The sequence below is a fragment of the Saccopteryx bilineata genome, chromosome 2 (assembly GCF_036850765.1).
Source record: "Saccopteryx bilineata isolate mSacBil1 chromosome 2, mSacBil1_pri_phased_curated, whole genome shotgun sequence".
NCBI classification, from domain to species: Eukaryota; Metazoa; Chordata; class Mammalia; order Chiroptera; family Emballonuridae; genus Saccopteryx; species Saccopteryx bilineata.
This window is the reverse complement of record NC_089491.1, coordinates 133,709,538-133,728,064: the sequence shown is the minus strand read 5'-3', so window position 1 is coordinate 133,728,064 and position 18,527 is coordinate 133,709,538. Positions and strand designations below refer to the sequence as shown.

Sequence of the window (18,527 nt, the reverse complement as noted above, 5' to 3'; positions counted from 1 at the left end):
TGGGGGCAGAATGACAGCTCCCTTCCCTGAGCAGTAGCTGCAACCTGGTTAGTCAAACACTTTTGCCTACTGTTGTTCACTCCACAGTTAACGGAATCGAAGGCTTTCGAATCAGGTCCATTTGTTATCCAATAGAGCTCGGTTTTTCCAGAAATGAGTTGAGGAAGGGCGCTTCAGTGCATGTGCCAGTTCGTATGCTGTGATGTATCACTGCACGTATTATGTTTTCATTCATACCACACGAAAAAGGGGGTAAAAAGAAAAAGAAAAGAAAACTCTCAATACTCCCAGCCACTCGCTGCCCCTAGCTGTGGTGCCAGGCAAGTTCTCTATCCCCCAAGTGGCAACCTCCCTCCCCACCCCCTTCCTGGCACTTTGGGGCTTTATCACGTCGCCTGCGCGCAGAGAAATCACAGGGCCGAAACATCCCTCGTGCCTACTCTGTGACCATGGCCAGACTTGCCGCCTCCTCAGATGTCCGGAACTTGCGGTGCGGGTCCTGAGCTTGGCCGAAGCCCGGCCTCGGGGAAGATGGCAGCTCCAGGCTCTAGGAGGCGCGCGCGGCCCACCTCCAGAAGGCTGACCCCGAGAAAATCCACTTAGCTATCGGAGACGTCACCGAGCCGTAGGCTGGCGATTGGTTGGTTTACTGAGTCGGCGAGAAAGATTGTCTTTTCTATCGTGACTTAATACGTATCCTAAAAGTTCCAGTCTAGAGCTTGAGTCACAAAAGTCTCTTCTCTCTCATTGGAGAATGACTACAACCCCCAGAATTCAGCGAGCCTCTCGGAAAGGAAAACTCGTCTGAGGATGCGTAGTAAGGGTGACTGGCCCGGAAGCCGGAAGATCAAGGGCGGCAACCATCCGAATCAATAGTCCGCACGGGCTCCCGCCTGAGTGGGTGGAGTTGTGCGGTGTGCGGTGCGTGGTGAACTCTCGCGTTGGGAGCCGAATTCTAGAGGGTAAACGGGGCTGATGGGAGGGAGACAGGGTGGCTTTCCTCACCAATAGCGCCATAGCGTCTAGGATTGTTCCTGGACCGCTACCCTCACGTGTCATTCCGGGTGCTGCGTCCGGCTGCGGAGACTGTGGTGAGACGCAGCTTGCGGACGCCTCCTTTGAACGAAGGGAGCTGCAGCGTCCAGGTACGCCGCCTGCTGGAGCGAGCTGAGGCGCGCGCGTTTGGGCCGGGCTTTGCTTACCGCTTCCTCTCATGACCCAGTCTTCAAGCTTCCATGCCCTTGAGGTCACCGGTGTGTCCTGCACCGCGGACCTAAGCCGCGATTTGCACTGCTTTCAGCTCAACAGGCTCCTTGCAGCTGTAGGTTCCAGTCAAACCTTGACTCCATCCGGGCATATTGGCCTTCCACGCTCTGACTCTAATAGCCCTGACTTTGGGGGTCAGGGTTCATGGGCCATGGCTAAGAATTTGCTTTTTATCTAATGCCTCTTTTAGTTCATTGCACTAAATTAACTTTTATCCTAGGTTTACCCGTGATCAAGTCGCCTATTCCCATCCGTTGATCCCATCTGACTGGTCTTCATGGCCAGTGTGCTTTCCAATTTTCATTTTGGCCCAGCACACCCTCAAGATACAGCACACCTTCATCAGTGGCTGTGCCTTTTTTCATTTTTCCGAAGCTGGAAACAGGGAGGCAGTCAGACAGACTCCCGCATGCACCCGACCAGGATCCACCCGGCATGCCCACCAGGGGGCGATGTTTTGCCCCTCTGGGTCGTCGCTCTGTTGCATCCAGAGCCATTCTAGCGCCTGAGGCAGAGGCCACAGAGCCATCCCCAGCGCCCCAGCCATCTTTGCTCCAATGGAGCCTTGGCTGCGGGAGGGGAAGAGAGAGACAGAGAGGAAGGAGAGGGGGAGGGGTGGAGAAGCAGATGGGCGCTTCTCCTGTGTGCCCTGGCCAGAAATCGAACCCGGGACTTCTGCACGCCAGGCCGACGCTCTACCGCTGAGCCAACCGGCCAGGGCCTTTTTTTTTTTACCAGGGAGAAGGATGTAGTTCAATGAAAAAGCCCCCCAGGTTTTGGAATTTTCTACCTGCTCTCTTTTCCTAATTATTTTGCTTCTTCAAATTGGCCTCTCTCTCTGGTCTTATCCTCTGCTTGGTGTCACTTATTACCTACCTCGATCTGTATATCTCTCAAGATCTTTCCAAATGTGCATATCCATTTGCCTGATGGATATCTGAACGTGTTGAGCATCATGGGTTTTGATTGATTGTGGTGTTTTTTTTTTTACAGACACAGAGAAAGAGTCAGAGAGAGGGATAGATAGGGACAGACAGGAATGGAGAGAGATGAGAAACATCAATCATCAGTTTTTTTCATTGTGACACCTTAGTTCATTGATTGCTTTCTCATATGTGCCTTGACTGTGGGGCTACAGCAGACCGAGTAACCCCTTGCTTGAGCCAGCGACCTTGGGTCCAAGCTGGTGAGCTTTGCTCAAACCAGATGAGCCCACACTCAAGCCGGTGACCTCGGGGTCTCAAACCTGGGTCCTCCGTATCTCAGTCCAATGCTCTATTCACTGTGCCACCACCTGGTCGGGCGAAAACTGATGATTGATGCTTCTCATCTCTCTCCATTCCTGTTTGTCCCTGTCTGACTCTCTTTCTGTCTCTGTAAAAAATAAAAAAGATTTTATTCATTTTAGAGGGAGAGAAGGGGGGAGGAGCAGGAAGCATCAATTCCCGTATGTGCCTTGACCAGACAAGCCCAGGGTTTCAAACCGGTGACCTCAGTGTTCCAAGTTGTTGCTTTATCCACTGTGCCATCACAGACAGGTCTGGCTAATACTTAGCATTACTTCTAAGTTCTTGATTTTTTATTTTTTGTATTTTTCCAAAGTGAGAATGTTGGGGGCAGACAGACAGAATCCCACATGCGCCCAACCAGGATCCACCCAGCATGCCCATCAAGGGGCGATGCTCCATTGCAACCGGAGTCATTCTAGCACCTGAGGCGGAGGCCATGGAGCTGTCCTCAGAGCCCTGGTCAACTTTGCTCCAATGGAGCCTTGGCTGCAGGAGGGGAAGAGAGAGAGAGAGAAAGGAGAAGGGGAAAGGTGGAGAAGCAGATGGGTGCTTCTCTTGTGTGCCCTGGCCGGGAATCAAACCCAGGGGACTTCCACATGTTGGGCCGAGGCTCTAACTCTGAGCTAACCGGCCAGGGCATCCAAGTTCTTGACTTTTAAGAAACATTCTCACCTGACCTGTGGTGGTGAATGGATGGAGTGTTGACCTGGAATGCTAAGGTCCCTGGTTCAAGGCCCTGGGCTTGCCTGGTCATGGTATATGTGAGAAGCAACTACTAGTTGATGCTTCCCACTCCTACCCCGTCTTTCTCTTCTCTGTAAAATAAATCATTAGCTTTTTCTTTTTTAGTGAGAGGAGGGGAGGCAGAGAGACAGACGCCCACATTCTCAGGGAATGAAATCCACCCCACAAATCCACTAGGGGGATGCTCTTCCTATTTGGAGTTGTTGCTCCATTGCTCTGCAAAGGAGCCATTTTTTTTAAGCGCCTGAGGCAGAGGCCACAGAGCAGTCCTTGGCGCAGCAGGCCAGTTGTGGCCAACAGATCTAGCTGTGGCTGCGAGAGGGGAGGGAGAAAGTGAGAAAAAAAAAGAGAAGGGAGGGGGAGGGTGGAGAAGCATATGGTTGCTTCTCCTGTGTGCCTGACTGGGAATTGGACCTGGGACATCCACACGCTGGGCTGGGCCCACACTCTACCACTGAGCCAACTGGCCAGGGCCGGAAAATTTATTTTTTATTTATTTTTAAAAAAAATATTTTATTGATTTTTGTGAGAGAGAGAGACAGAGAGAGAGAGAGAAGGGGGAGGAGCAGGAACCATCAGCTCCCATATGTGCCTTGACCAGGCAAGCCCAAGGTTTCGAACAGGCTACCTCAGTGTTCCAGGTCGACGCTTTATCCCACTGCGCCACCACAGGTCAGGCCCAGGGCCGGAAAATTTTTAGAAAAAGAAGAAACAGGCCCTGGCCGGTTGGCTCAGTGGTAGAGCGTCGGCCTGGCGTGCAGAAGTTCCGGGTTCAATTCCCGGCCAGGGCACACAGGAGAGGCGCCCATCTGCTTCTCCACCCCTCCCCCTCTCCTTCCTCTCTGTCTCTCTCTTCCCCTCCCGCAGCCAAGGCTCCATTGGAGCAAAGATGGCCCCGAGCACTGGGGATGGCTCCTTGGCCTCTGCCCCAGGCGCTGGAGTGGCTCTGGTCGCAACAGAAGGACACCCTGGAGGGGCAGAGCATCGCCCCCTGGTGGGCAGAGCTTCTCCCCTAGTGGGCGTGCCGGGTGGATCCTGGTCGGGCGCATGCGGGAGTCTGTCTGACTGTCTCTCCCCGTTTCCAGCTTCAGAAAAATACAAAAAAAAAAAAGAAAAAAGAAAAAGAAACATATTCTCACTTATTTCAATCTTTTAATTTCAGTCCCCTCAAAAGAGAGGTGTCTTAACATATTCATAGTCCCAAATTGAGAAACATTTTTGTTTAGGATGAGAGATTGTTGTGCTAGATTTCTTTTGTTCTCTGGCTCAGAACATTTAAATTAGAAATACTTTATATCATGATGTCATGCAAATTTTTATTTTTAAAATTTTTTTTCTTTTTTAATTTTTCTGAAGTTGGAAACGGGGAGGCAGTCAAACAGACTCCCGCATGCGCCCAACTGGGATCCACCCGGCATGCCCACCAGGGGGCGATGCTCTGCCCATCTGGGGCATTGCTCTGCTGCAACCAGAGCCACTCTAGCGCCTGAGGCAGAGGCCATGGAGCCATCCCCAACACCCAGGCCAACTTTGCTCCAATGGAGCCTTGGCTGCGGGAGGGAAAGAGAGAGACAGAGAGGAAGGAGGAGGGGGGGTGGAGAAACAGATGGGCGCTTCTCCTGTGTGCCCTGGCCGGGAATAGAACCTGGGAGTCCTGCACGCCAGGCTGACGCTGTACCACTGAGCCAACCGGCCAGGGCCTCATGCAAATTTGATTTAACAATTTGCTGAGGAGTTTTTTTTTAGCCCTTGAGATGGGTACTTGGTGTTGTGTTTGGAACTTAGAATTAGTGCTCTAGAGGATTAACTGCTATTGAAATAATATAAATGTACTGTTGGCACTACTTCAGGTATATTATGGCTTAAACAGATACTTGAGGGCTAACCTGAGAACCTAACCACAATGTATAATACTGTTTTTATGGGAAAATTAATTGGATGTTACTTAACAGGTTCCCATTTGATCCTTCTATAGAGAATAATTTACTGCTAATGTTTAATCTCTGGCTACCTTCATTAATTGCCTGCTAACAAACTGACCTGTGTTTAAAGTAATGTACCAATTAACATTTCTGGGTGGTCCATAACAGTCACTTTTTCCACAAACATGGAATGGCCAGGTGTTAGCTGTGATGTCATTCAGATGCACCTGGTTCCAGCTGGGTGTATCTTCTATGCAGATTTTATTTGCACTTTTGATCTGAGAGTTCCCAGATGTCTTCCACTATAAGACTCAGCATATGTGTAGGGGCCATTCAGAACGGAGTAGACAGACTAAACAGGATCCAGAAGTTATGAATGGCTTTTTTCCCTTTCTCTCTCTTTTTTTTTGAGACAGAGAGAGACAGAAAGAGGGACAGATAGGGACAGACAGAGAGAAAGGGAGAGAGATGAGAAGCATCAATTCTTTGTTGCAGCTCCTTAGTTGTTCATTGATTGCTTTCTCATTTGTGCTTTGACCAGGGGGCTACGGCAGAGCGAGTGACCCCTTGCTTGAACCAGTGACCTTGGGTTTAAACTAGCAACCGTGGGGTCATGTCTGTGTTCCCACACTCAAGCTGGCAACCTTGGTTTCAAACCTGGGTCCTCTGCATCCCAGTACGATGGATGTCAGGCATGAACGGCTTTAAACAAGGAAGTGGGCTGGGCACATGAAGCATATCTTGGTGTCTAAATCCAGTCTATTTTTATAGGGGACGACATGCCAACTGCCAAGCAACTAGCTGACATTGGCTACAAGACCTTCTCCACCTCCATGATGCTCCTCACTGTGTATGGGGGCTACCTTTGCAGTGTCCGAGCGTACCGATATATCCAGCGGCGCGGCGCCGAGCGCCAGGCCGCAGAAGAACAGAAGACCTCAGGAGTCCTGTAGAACTGGGGGGCTTTTTCCTTGACCAGAGAGACCTGAAGGCATGCTGTGGAAAGTGCTCACCTGCAATCATATCCAAGTCACGAGAATGAGGGCCTTAATAGTTTTCAGAACCTGCTGGGTTAAGTGCCCATGTTTTCTCTGGAACTGCCAGTTTGGGGAGGCTATCAAATCATAACAGGAATGGGGGAGGCACATCTACAGACATTAAATATTTGCCATGTCTGTCTGTGTCTTGGTGGTGTTTTTTTGTGGGTTTTGTTTTGTTTTGTTTTGTTTTTAAGTGAGAGGGTGAGAGTTAGTAAGGCAGAGAGACAGACTCCCCCTTGCACCCCGACTGGGATCCACCCAGCAAGCCTCCTATCAGGCGATGCTCTGCCCTTCTGGGGCCGCTGCTTTGTTGCTATTTTAGCACCCGAGGAGAGGCCATGGAGCCATCCTCAGCACCCGGGGCCAACCTGCTTCAACCATTTGAGCCATGGCTATGGGAAGAGAAGAGAGAGTAGGGGGAATGTTGGGCAAACAAATTTGTAATAAGTGTTTTTTAGGTTTGCTCGCTTCTATGGAAGGCTGAGGGTGCTTGCTGTCAGGGCAGCAGATTGCAAATTGCGATTGCCTTTCTACTTGGGAGAGAACATTGTTTGCTATTGTTTGCTGGAGAGGGTTATTTTCCCCCCTAGTTGGTTTTGGCTGGAGAGTTCAGAGAGAGAGGGAGAGCTGAGGGGCTTGGGAGCCCTGAGATTTTGACCCATTTGGCTGATCCCTATTGAGGCTGGTGGGAGCTGTGAGTCCGGGAGAGTCTGGAGAATGAGTCAGGGCTTTGGGAGCCCTGAGGGAAAGGGAATCGGACTTCCCTGCCTGTTTGTTCGTCTGCTGTTAGGAGATTTTAATAAATGGAATGGCCTGCCATTCTCTGGCTCCACAGTTCTTTTGCTGTTTGCTTAAATCCAATGAGAACCTGAATGGCCATGTTGGCCCCTGACCCTACAGGGAAGGATTAATAAGCAGATGGTTGCTTTTCCTGTGTGCTCTGGCTGGGAATTGAACCCAGGACTTCCACATGCCGGGCTCTACCACTGAGCCAACCAGCCAGGGCCGTGGTGTTCTTGTTTACTTAGAGTGGGGGGCGTTAACTACAACCTCTGTTTTCTAGTCACAGAGTGGATTTCCATCTTTTTTTTTTTTTATACCGAGGCAGAGATAGACAGGGACAGACAGACAGGAATGGAGAGAGATGAGAAGCATCAATCATTAGTTTTTCATTGCGCGTTGCGACTTCTTAGTTGTTCATTGATTGCTTTCTCATATGTGCCTTGACCATGGGCCTTCAGCAGACCGAGTAACCCCTTGCTGGAGCCAGCAACCTTGGGTCCAAGCTGGTGAGCTTCTTGCTCAAGCCAGATGAGCCTGTGCTCAAGCTGGCGACCTCAGGGTCTCGAACCTGGGTCCTTCCGCATCCCAGACCGATGCTCTATCCACTGCGCCACCACCTGGTCAGGCTTCCATCTTTTTTTTTTTTTTTAAGATTTTATTTATTGTGTTTAGAGAAAGGAGAGAGGGAAAGTGCGGAAGGAGCGAGAAGCATTACCTTGTAGTTGCTTCCCATATGTGCCTTGACTTAGCAAGTATAGGGTTTTGAACCAGCAACCTCAGCATTCCAGGTTGATGCTTTATTCACTGTGCCACCACAGGTCAGGCTGGATTTCCCTATCTTGAGCTCTTAATACCCATGCAGTGGGGGATATATAGTTTGAGGATTAGTAATTTCAATTTTCATGATCTCAGAGAAAAGACCATCCCAGCAGTTGTATATATACCCTGAAAAGACTAAAGATAAGAGCTCTTTACTCTGTCCAGGTAATTGGGTACTCTGACCAGTAAGGCCATAACATGCACCCCTTAGAGAAAACAGAGACCTTTGTTTAACAGCCCTCTCAAAATTGTACCAAGTGAAGGAGGCATATTCCCAAAAGGAATGTTTGTTGGGCAACCTACAGTAATGCAGTTCACCTCCTGAGGCTCACTGGGCATAGTATTAGCATGAGGGTCATTTTCTCACTGTGTCACTGTATGGGAAATCTATCTGCAGGTCTTATTGCAGAGTTGTGAAGAGGATTTGAAAGAAAACTTCAAAGTAAAACCCAACTATGAAGAAAGGTATTGCCGCTACTCCATTTTGAGCTTTGAGGCTTGCTAGTTCATGTCATTCGTGGTGATTACCCCAAATATCAGCCTCCTTGAACACCTGTCCTCTCATGCTGTGTGTGCATACTGCTCTAACCTTTGTCCTACTCCTAAACCTTTCACCTGAAAGCCCTCTTCCATGATTAAAAAAACCCAGCTTTCCTATATCCTTAACCCTTTACTCTCGTCCTCCCTTGGTGTATTAAACTAAGGACTCTACTGTCTCACCTGCTTTTATATTATTTGTTTTTATTTTTTGTGACAGAGAGACAGAGGGACAGATAGGGACAAACAGACAGGAAGGGAGAGAGATGAGAAGCATCAACTCTTTGTTGCAGCACCTTAGTTGTTCATTGATTGCTTTCTCATATGTGCCTTGACCAGCTGGCTCCAGGTGAGCCAGTGACCCCTTGCTCAAGCCAGTGACCGTTGGGCTTGAGTAAGCAACCATGGGGTCATGTCTGTGATCCTAATTCAAGCCAGTGACCTTGGGGTTTTGAACCTGGGTCCTGAGAATCCCAGGCTGACACTTGAGCCTCTGTGCCATCACCTGCTCAGGCTCCTCAGCTTTCTTACCCATACAGTCAGGGACACCATTCTTCCAGCACTCCCCAATGCCACTTTCAAATAGTATAAAATCAGTCCTTTTGGGGGAGCTTGCTTACATTCTTATTTCCACTCTATTCTAGAACTTGGAAACTTTAAGTTGTTTGATTCCTATTTTATTCCAATCTGTCAGCCCCTTATTGACCTACACTGCTTCCCTATCCAACCTGTGCCCATACATGATCCCATGAACAACTCTCCTGCAGCCTCTGCCTCCATCCTTATCCTTCTCAACCCCAGTCCTTGCTCCATTAGTTATGTTTTCTCAGTATATAAACTTGCTTAAGGCCCCTCATCCCCTACTAAAGCAAACTTCTTAAGATTATTTAAGGAGATGTGTCACATGATAGTACTTCTGGGATTTGTTCCTTCTAGACCCTACCACTCCATAGAAATTCCTGGTTGACACCCTCTGTTGTGCCATATCCACTGATGATTTCAGCCCTTCCCACCCAGTTTCCTGAGGCACTGAAGCTCTACTTTGGCCACGGGGATTGACCACTGTCTTGTTCTTTTCTAGCACTTTGATTTTTCCTTTTGATTTCCTCTGCCTATTTTAAACACTAGTGTGTTACAGAGTTTTGTTCTTGGTCTATTGCTCTCATTCTGTATGTTCTCAATTAATCTAGGTAATGAGTGGTTCTAACATTATAAAATGTAGTTAAGTGCTCAATGCTTGTATCCTGGCTCCACCATTATATTGCAATAGGCCAGTTACTTTTTTTAAAATTTTATTTATCAATTTTTAGATTGAAGACAGGGAGGGGAAGAGTGGGAAGCATCAACTTGTAGTAGTTACTTCCAGTGTGTGCCTTGACTGAGCAAGCCCAGGGTTTTGAACTGGCAACCTCAGCATTCCAGGTCAATACTTTATCCATTGTGCCACCACCAGTCAAGCCTGTTACTAACTCTTAACTCCTCAGGTTACCTTTGTCAAATGGGGATAAAAAAAATAATTCCTAATTTAAAAGATTAATTTGAAGAGTAAATAAGATAATTCATATCAAGTATTTAATACTCTGGCTGGCACATAATAAGCACACAAGAAATGTCAGCTCTTAATGCCACTTGCTGACCTCCAAGTCTGTATCAGATTGACTTTTAAATTTCAGTTATATCCAGTTGTTTGATATATCCACTTGAATATCCTATGGTTCTCTCTGATTTGACATGTCCACAACTAACAGCATTCTTTCTTACCTCCATGACCTACTCATGTTTTTCTTCTATTTTAATTAGTAACATTATCATCCAAATCATAAGTATGGGAGATTTATTAGACTATTCCTTGTACCCTACTCCCAACCAAGTAATCATCTTATTAATTTTTACCTTTTAATAATCCACTTAAAGAAACACCCATTTAACCAGTTCTATCTACCCTTATAATTTTTTTTAAAATTTCTTTGTATATTTTGTTTTTTATTTATTTATTTTTAATTTTTTATTTATTCATTTTAGAGAGGAGAGGGAGAGACAGAGAGAGAGAGAGAAAGAGAGGAGAGACAGAAAAAGAAGGGGGGAGGAACTGGAAGCATCAACTCCCATATGTGCCTTGACCAGGCAAGCCCAAAGTTTTGAACTGGCAACCTCAGCATTTCCAATAATTTTTTTTTTTGACAGAGAGAGGGACAGCAAGGAACAGACAGAAAGGGAGAGAGATGAGAAGCATCAGTTCTTCGTTGCAGTTCCTTAATTGTTCATTGATTGCTTTCTCATACGTGCCTTGACCAGGGGCCTACAGGAGAGCAAATGACCCCTTACTCAAGCCAGCGACCATAGGGTCATGTTTATGATCCACACTCAAGCTAGCAATCCCACACTCAAGCTGGTGAGCCTTGCACTCAAGCCAGAGACCTAGGGGTTTTGAACCTGGGTCCTCTGCGTACCAGTCCAACACTCTATCTTCTGCGCCACCGCCTGGTCAGGCATAATTGGTTTTTTTTTTAATTCAGTGAGGAGGGGAGGCAGAGAGCCAGACCCCCACATGTGCCCCAACCAGGATCCACCTGGCAAGCCCAATAGGGGGCAATGCTCTGCCCATCTGGGGCATTGCTCTGTTGCTCAGCAACCAAGCTCTTAGCGCCTGAGGCAGAGGCCATGGAACTATCCTCAGCACCCAGGGCCAACTCCTTCCAATTGAGCCATGGCTGCAGGAAGGGAAGAGAGAGAGAGAGAAAGAAAGAAGCAAAAAGGGGTAAGGGTGGAGAAGCAGATGGGTGCTTCTGTGTGCCGACTGGGAATCGAACTCGACATCCACAGGCTGGGCCAACGCTCTACCACTGATCCAACTGGCCAGGGGCTACCCTTATAATTTCTTGCTTATACTTTTGCAGAAGGCTTTTAATGGTCTCAGTTCCAGTCTTGACCTCATCAGATTTATCTGTCACATTTCCATCAAAGACATCTATTTGGAACAAATTCAATTATGGCATTCCCCTGCTATAGATCACCTCTGAAGTTCAACCTTAGACAATAGGTTAAAAATTCCTGACCTGCCTGACCTGTGGTGGCGCAGTGGATAAAGTGTCAACCTGGAAACACTGAGGTTTTAGGTTCAAAACCCCGGCTTGCCTGGTCAAGGCACATATGGGAGTTGATGCTTCCTGCTCCTCCCCCTTCTCTCTCTCTTTCTCTCTCCCCCCCCTAAAATGAATAAATAAATAACTAGAAATTTAAAAAAATAAACAACAACAAAAAAAGAATTCCTGACCTATAGGGTCAAATTCAAACTCCTTGGTCTGGCATATGAGGTCCTTACAACCCAACCCTCCTTATGTTTGTACTTCATCTTTTGTAGTAATATCAAACTGCCTGACCTGTTGCACACTGTTTCTTGTTTTCATGACTGTTTGTGCTTTCTCTCTGAATAGAACATCCTTCCTACCCACCTCTCTACCCTCTCTTTTTCTAAAAACGTTTCTATGACCCATCACTTTCCCATGCTGGGTCAAATGTCTATAGAAGATAATACTTTTTGCCTAACCTGCAGTGGCACAGTGGATAGAACATTGACCTGGAATGCTGAGGTTGCTGGTTCGAAACCCCAAGCTTGCCCAGTCAAAGCACGTAAGAGAGGCAACTACTATGAGTTGATGCTTTCCACTTGTCCCCACTCCTTTCTCTCTCTCCCTCCTCTCTCTAAAAATCAATAAAGAAAACTATCTTTACAAAAAATACTTTTTGTATAAAGACATCTTTAAAAGCACTGCAGCTAAGACAATTTTGAAAAGAAACAAGATGGGTTGGGCCTACCAGATATTAAGATATAGTAGAAAGCTAATAGTAGCCGTGGCCAGTTGGCTCAGTGGTAGAGGGTTGGCCTGGCGTGTGGAAGTCCCAGGTTCGATTTCTGGTCAGGGCACACAGGAGAAGCGACCACCTGCTTCACCCCTCCACCTTCTCTCTTCCCCTCCTGCAGTCATGACTAGAATAGTTTGAATAAGTTGTCCTGGGGCTTGGTTGCTGAGCAATGGAGTACCGGACCAGACGGGCGGAACATTGCCTGGTAGGAGGCTTGCTAGGTGGGTGGATCTTGGTTGGGGTGCATGCAGGAGTGTGTGTCTGCCCCCTCCCAACTCTCACTTAATAGAAAAAGGAAAAGAAAGCTAATAGTAATCTAAATGTTGGGGTATTATCGTAAGAGTAGACAAAGAGACCAGTGGTGTAGAATAATATAGGTCAATGTATGTTAGAAATTGAATATGGCCTGACCTGTGGTGGTGCAGTGGATAAAGCATCGACGTGGAACGCTGAGGTCACTGGTTCAAAACCCTGGGCTTGCCTGGTCAAGGCACATATGGGAGTTGATGCTTCCTGCTCCTCCCTTCTTTCTCTTTCTCTCTCTCTCTCCTCTCTAAAATAAATAAATAAAGTCTTTAAAAAAAGAAATTGAATATGATAGAGGATAAATTATAAATCCATGGTGAAAGTCATTAGAGTTAGGCAGAGGTTAAAGGGGTCTTACTGAAAACTTTCTCTATTCACAACACTTCTAATACCAAATGTGTGAGTTTTTCCCACACCAAACAATTCTCCACCCCTGGATACTGAGTGTCCCACAATACAATTCGGCCACTTGCTACCCTGAGTTAATGCAGACTCCACAAATTAAGGGCTCATGCCACAAGATTGCCCCCACTTCAGATGCCTATCACAAGTAGTGGGGTTCCCAGGTTACACTTCTACCTGAATTGGCTACAAATTGGTGCCTACAACCACCTCCTTAGGTTTTATAATTTGCTACAATAGCTTACAGAACTGAACTCAGGGAAACACTTTATTAACTATTACTGGTTTATTATAAAAGATAACACTCAGAGCCAAATGGGAAGAGATGCATAGGGCAAGGTATAGGGCACATCACCCTATCAGTTCCTTAATGTATTCAACCTAGAAGCTCTCTAAATCTGATTGTTTAGGGGATTTATTAGAGGTTCTATTACATGGGCATGATTTGATAAATCATTGGCCATTGGTGGTTAATTCAATTCCTAACCACTTTTCCCTCTCTGGAGGTCAGATGGGGCTGAAATTCCCAACACTCAATTTTTGCCTTGGTCTGTTTCCTCTGGCAACAAGCTCCCATCCCGAAACTACCTAGGGCAGTGGTCGGAAACTGGTTTGCAAGCCACATGTGGCTCTTTGGTCCCTTGAGTGTGGCTCTTCACAAAATACCACGTGTGGGTGCTACCTTGATAAGGAATGTAACTACCTATATAGTTTAAGTTTAAAAAATTTGGCTCTCAAAAGAAATTTGTCATACTGTTGATATTTGGCTCTACTGACTAATGAGTTTGCTGACCACTGACTAGGGGCCCATTAAGAGTCACCTCATTAGCATACAAAAAAAATCACTGGAAATTCTAAGGGTCTTAGAAGCTCTTTGCCAAAAACCTGGGATGAAGGCCAAATATGTATCAGACTTACTAAAGCAAGTTATCCTTTGTAATGTGAATGGGTCTCATCCAATCAGTTGAAGGGTTGAAGAGCAAAGACAGAATTCCCAACAAAGGAATTGTGCATCAAAACTAAAATAAAGCACCCTGGCCACATAGCTCAGTCGGTTGGAGCATCATCCTGGAGCACGGAGGTTGCCGGTTCGATTCCAGGTCAGGGCACATACAGGAGCAGCTCAATGTTCCTGTCTCTCTCTCTGCCCCTGCCTTTCTCAAATAAATAAATGAATAAATATTTAAAAAACAAAAAAACTAAAATAAAGCCTAACCAGGCAGTGGCGCAGTGGATGGAGCGTAGGACTGGGATGCGGAGGACCCAGGTTCAAGACCCCAAGGTCGCCAGCTTGAGCGTGGGCTCGTCTGGTTTGAGCAGAAAGCTCACCAGCTTGGCTCCAAGGTCACTGGCTCCAGCAAGGGGTCACTCGGTCTGCTGAAGGCCCATGGTCGAGGCACATATGAGAAAGCAATCAATGAACAACTAAGGTGTGACGATAAACTGATGATTGATGCTTCTCATCTCTCTCTCCGTTCCTGTCTGTCTGTCCCTGTCTATTCCTTTCTGTCCCTGTAAAAATAATAAATAAATAAATTAATAATAATAAAAAAAACCCCACAAAACTAAAATACAGCCCTGGCCAGGTAGCTCAGTTGGTTAGAGCATTGTCTCTATTTGTCAAGATTGTGGTTTTGATCTCCTGTTGGGCATGTACAAGAATCAACCAATAAATGCATAAATAAGTAAGACAACAAATCAATGTTTTCCTTCCTCTCTCTAAAAGCAATAAAAACATAAAAACAGAAACCCTGCCTGCATTTCAAGCCTGTATATCTTGGACTACAACATCAACTCTTACCTGAAGTACCAGCCTGCTACCTGCTCTACAAATTTCAGACTTGCCAGTCCCTACAATTGTGTGTGTGCTCTCTAACCTATTGGTTCTATGTTGGGCAAACCAACGTTTCAAGTGTGAAACAAGTGAGTTAGGTTGGCTTGCATTTTGCACTGGCACAGGTCAGCAAGCACCCTGTGTGTGTAGTCTATGGAAGGCTGCAATGCATGTCCTCAGGGCAGCAGATTGCCTGACTCCATGGGGAGGAGCTATTGTTTGCTGGAGAGTCCAGGGAGAGAAAGGGAGTGCAGAGGGGCTTGGGAGCCCTGTTGGCTGGCCTGTTTGGCTGGGGAGTGCTGAGGCTGGTGTGTTGTAAGGCAGTGATCCCCAACCCCCGGGCCACGGACCAGTACCGGTCCATGGACCATTTGGTACCGATCCGCAGAGAAAGAATAAATAACTTACATTATTTCTATTTTATTTATATTTAAGTCTGAACGATGTTTTATTTTTAAAAAATGACCAGATTCCCTGTTACATCTAAGACTCACTCTTGACGCTTGTCTCGGTCACGTGATACATTTATCCGTCCCACCCTAAAGGCCGGTCCGTGAAAATATTTTTCTGACATTAAACTGGTCCGTGGCCCAAAAAAGGTTGGGGACCACTGTTGTAAGGTACCAAAAGCTGAAAATTGATATTAATATTCTGGGAGGAAAGGTCAGGCTTTCCTGTCTTGTCCCTCCTTTAGGGAGGGGAGGGAGAAGAATGTAGAAGTTTCTGGCTTGCAAGAACAATGGGTCATTCAGTTTTAACTCTAAAATAAAGGTTAACCTAGAAACTTCTTTCAATAGGAGGCAGAATATATATACCACTTTGCATTGACTGTAGTTCCTCCCCCTTCCTGGAGTCTTGAGGGTAAAATACCTCTAGGCTAGTGAGGGAAGATGATCCCTGAAAGATTTGTAAACATTGTTGATTGTGTTACCTTGAGAGTCTTAATGTTTCTGTGTATCCCCTAAACAAATGTTGTCAGCTCGTACCATGATGTCATGCTCTCCCCGCCTGTGTGTGATCAAGGGTATATAAGCAGCCCCTGAATTATTATACTTTTGGGACTGCACGATTTGGGCTTGCAGATGCCCTGTGTCAGCCATATGTGGCCGGCATATTTAATAAATTTCCTCTAATAAAACTCTTCAAAATTTATCTGGACTCTTTGTGAACTTGATGAAATGAGGTACAGTGCCTTTCAGAATCTGGGGTGCGGTACTTTATAACAGGTGGGAGCTATGAGTCTGGTAAAGCTGGAGAATGAGTCAGGGTTTGGGAGCCCTGAGTGAGAGGGAAGCGGTCTTCCCTGCCTGTTTGCTTGTCTGCCGTTTTGAGACTTTAATAAACAGAATGGCCCACCATTTTATGGCTCCACAGTTCCTTTACCATCTGCCCGAATTCAATGAGAACCTGCATGGCCACAGCAGGGGCCACTGGTCTTATAGTCTGTTTCTGCGGAGAACTGACTACTACAGCAGATAATGCCAGTGTATATCTGTCCAATCTTGTTTTCTGGCCTACATTCCAGTCCTCTCCTACCTCCAATTGTCTAACAGTCATTCTCACTTGGAGCACCTACAGTCATTTCAAATACAGTTTGTAAAAATCTAAACTCAAGCAGTTGTTTAGTATTTACTGAGCATGAACTGTATTTAGTAAGGAAGAACAGATATCTTTGCTGTCAAACTGAAATGAATATAATCAAGTTCTGTTACTATACTAAATATCAAGGGACTCAATTCTATTTTTTTTTTGACAGAGTTAGAGGGACAGATAGACAGACAAGAAGGGAGTGAGATGAGAAGCACTAGTTCTTCACTGCAGCTCCTTGTTCAGTGATTGTTTTCTCATGTGCCTTGACAGAGGTGCTACAGCAGAGCAAGTGACCTCTTGCTTAAGCCAGAGACCTTGGGCTCAAGCCAGCGACCTTGGGCTTCAAGCCAGCGACCTTTGGGCTCAAGCCAGCGACCATGGGGTCATGTCTATGACCCCACACTTAAGCCAGTGACCCCTCGCTCAAGCTAGTGAGACTGTGCTTAAGCTGGATGAGCCTGTGCTCAAGCCGGCGACCTTGGGATTTCAAACCTGGGTCCTCTGCGTCCCAGTCCGACGTTCTATCCACTGTGCTACTGCCTGGCCAGGCTCAGTTCTACTATTAAAAGGCAAAGACTAGTAATAAATTGGGCTAAAAATAATCCAGGACAGTGGAGTTTCTAATAAACATCAAATAAATCACTCTTAGACAGCCAAGCCATAATGCTGCCTACAAATTTAGTATTATTTCTTAAATGGCTTTCATAGAGCAGTCATTTGAGTAAAGGCAGATTTCACATCTGCTTTTTTTGTAGGCCTAGGGCTGTGGCTAAACTCATGGTGAGGTCTGCCTTGAAGAAACCTTACTGAATTAGAAGAAAAATAACTATGCAGATGACTGTGATGAAGCCACTACAGAAAACCTTACTACATGTCCTTACTACATATTGGCCTATGCCAACTCATAGCCTCCCTTCCTTTAAAATTGTTTATTGATTTTTTTAGAAAGAGGAGAGGGAGAAAGGGCACAAGGGGCAGGAAACATCAACTTGTTGTTTTCCATGTGTCTTGACCAGGCAAGCCCAGGGTTTCAAACCGGCAATCTTGGCATTCTAGTTCAATGCTCTATCCACCATGCCACCACAGGTCAGCCAGGCAATCCACTGTTTTATTAATTAATTAATTAATTAATTAGGTGAGAGGAGGGGAGATAGTGAGGCAGACTCCATATGTGCCCTGACTGGGATCCAACTGTCAACCCCATCTGGGGCAGATGCTAGAATACTGAGCTATTTTGAACACCTTAGGATGTTGTGCTCCAACAAAACTATCCTCAGTGCCCAGGGCCACACTTGAAACAGTCGAGCCACTGGCTGCAGAAGAGGGAGAGAATGGGGAGCGGAAGGGGAAGAGAAGTAGATGGTCACTTCTCCTGTGTGCCCTGCCTGGGAATCAAACCTGGAATGTCCATACACCAGGCCAATGCTCTATCTATTGAGCCACCAGCCAGGGCCCTCTTCCCTTTATAAAAGATTTTATTTCTTGATTTTACAGAGAGAGGAAGGTGGGTGGTGGGATGAGAAGTAGTTGCTTTACTCTAGCTGTTCATTGGTTGCTTGTGTGTCTTGACTGGATAAGCCCAGAGGTTTGAACTAGTGACGTTAGCACTCCAGGTCAGTGCTCTATTCATTGCACCACCACAAGCCAGGCAGGGCCCATTTTATTTATTTATTTTTTACTTTTTATTTTATTTTACAGAGACAGAGAGAGTCAGAGAGAGGGATAGATAGGGACAGACAGGAATGGAGAGAGATGAAAAGTATCAATCATTAGTTTTTTGTTGCGACACCTTAGTTGTTCATTGATTGCTTTCTCATGTGCCTTGACCATGGGGCTACAGCAGACCGAGTAACCCCTTGCTCAAGCCAGTGACCTTGGGTCCAAGCTGGTGAGCTTTGCTCAAACCAGATGAGCCTGCGCTCAAGCTGGTGACCTTGGGGTCTCGAACCTGGGTCCTCTGCATCCCAGTCTGATGCTCTATCCACTGTGCCACCACCTGTCAGGCCGGGCCCATTTTAAAATAAAGCCATTTCCTGTACCCCTCTAAGTTCAAGTTCCAAGTCCTCTGATAGCCCACTCTATGACTGTTTATACAAAACTAAGTTTGCTGCTTTAAACCTTTGGTGGCTCC

At 46.4% G+C, this 18,527-nt stretch overlaps 1 protein-coding gene across 2 annotated transcripts; it reads left to right on the top strand.

The window, feature by feature from the left end:
• Nucleotides 1-459: 459 nt before the first annotated feature.
• On the top strand, nt 460-6,396 carry COX14 (cytochrome c oxidase assembly factor COX14). Of its 2 annotated transcripts, none has more exons than XM_066257880.1 (2): nt 460-962; nt 5,993-6,396. In XM_066257880.1, exon 2 carries the CDS (start codon nt 6,001-6,003, stop codon nt 6,172-6,174), a length of 174 nt encoding a protein of 57 aa, XP_066113977.1. In that variant the 5' UTR covers nt 460-962; nt 5,993-6,000; the 3' UTR covers nt 6,175-6,396. The 2 variants fall into 2 exon arrangements, with proteins under 2 accessions (XP_066113977.1, XP_066113976.1); XM_066257879.1 differs by lacking the exon at nt 460-962 and adding an exon at nt 969-1,145.
• Nucleotides 6,397-18,527: the final 12,131 nt, after the last annotated feature.

Coding starts and splice junctions, on each gene's coding strand:
- COX14 (XM_066257880.1), top strand. CDS start 6,001: ATGCCAACTGCCAAGCAACTAGCTGACATTGGCTACAAGACCTTCTCC.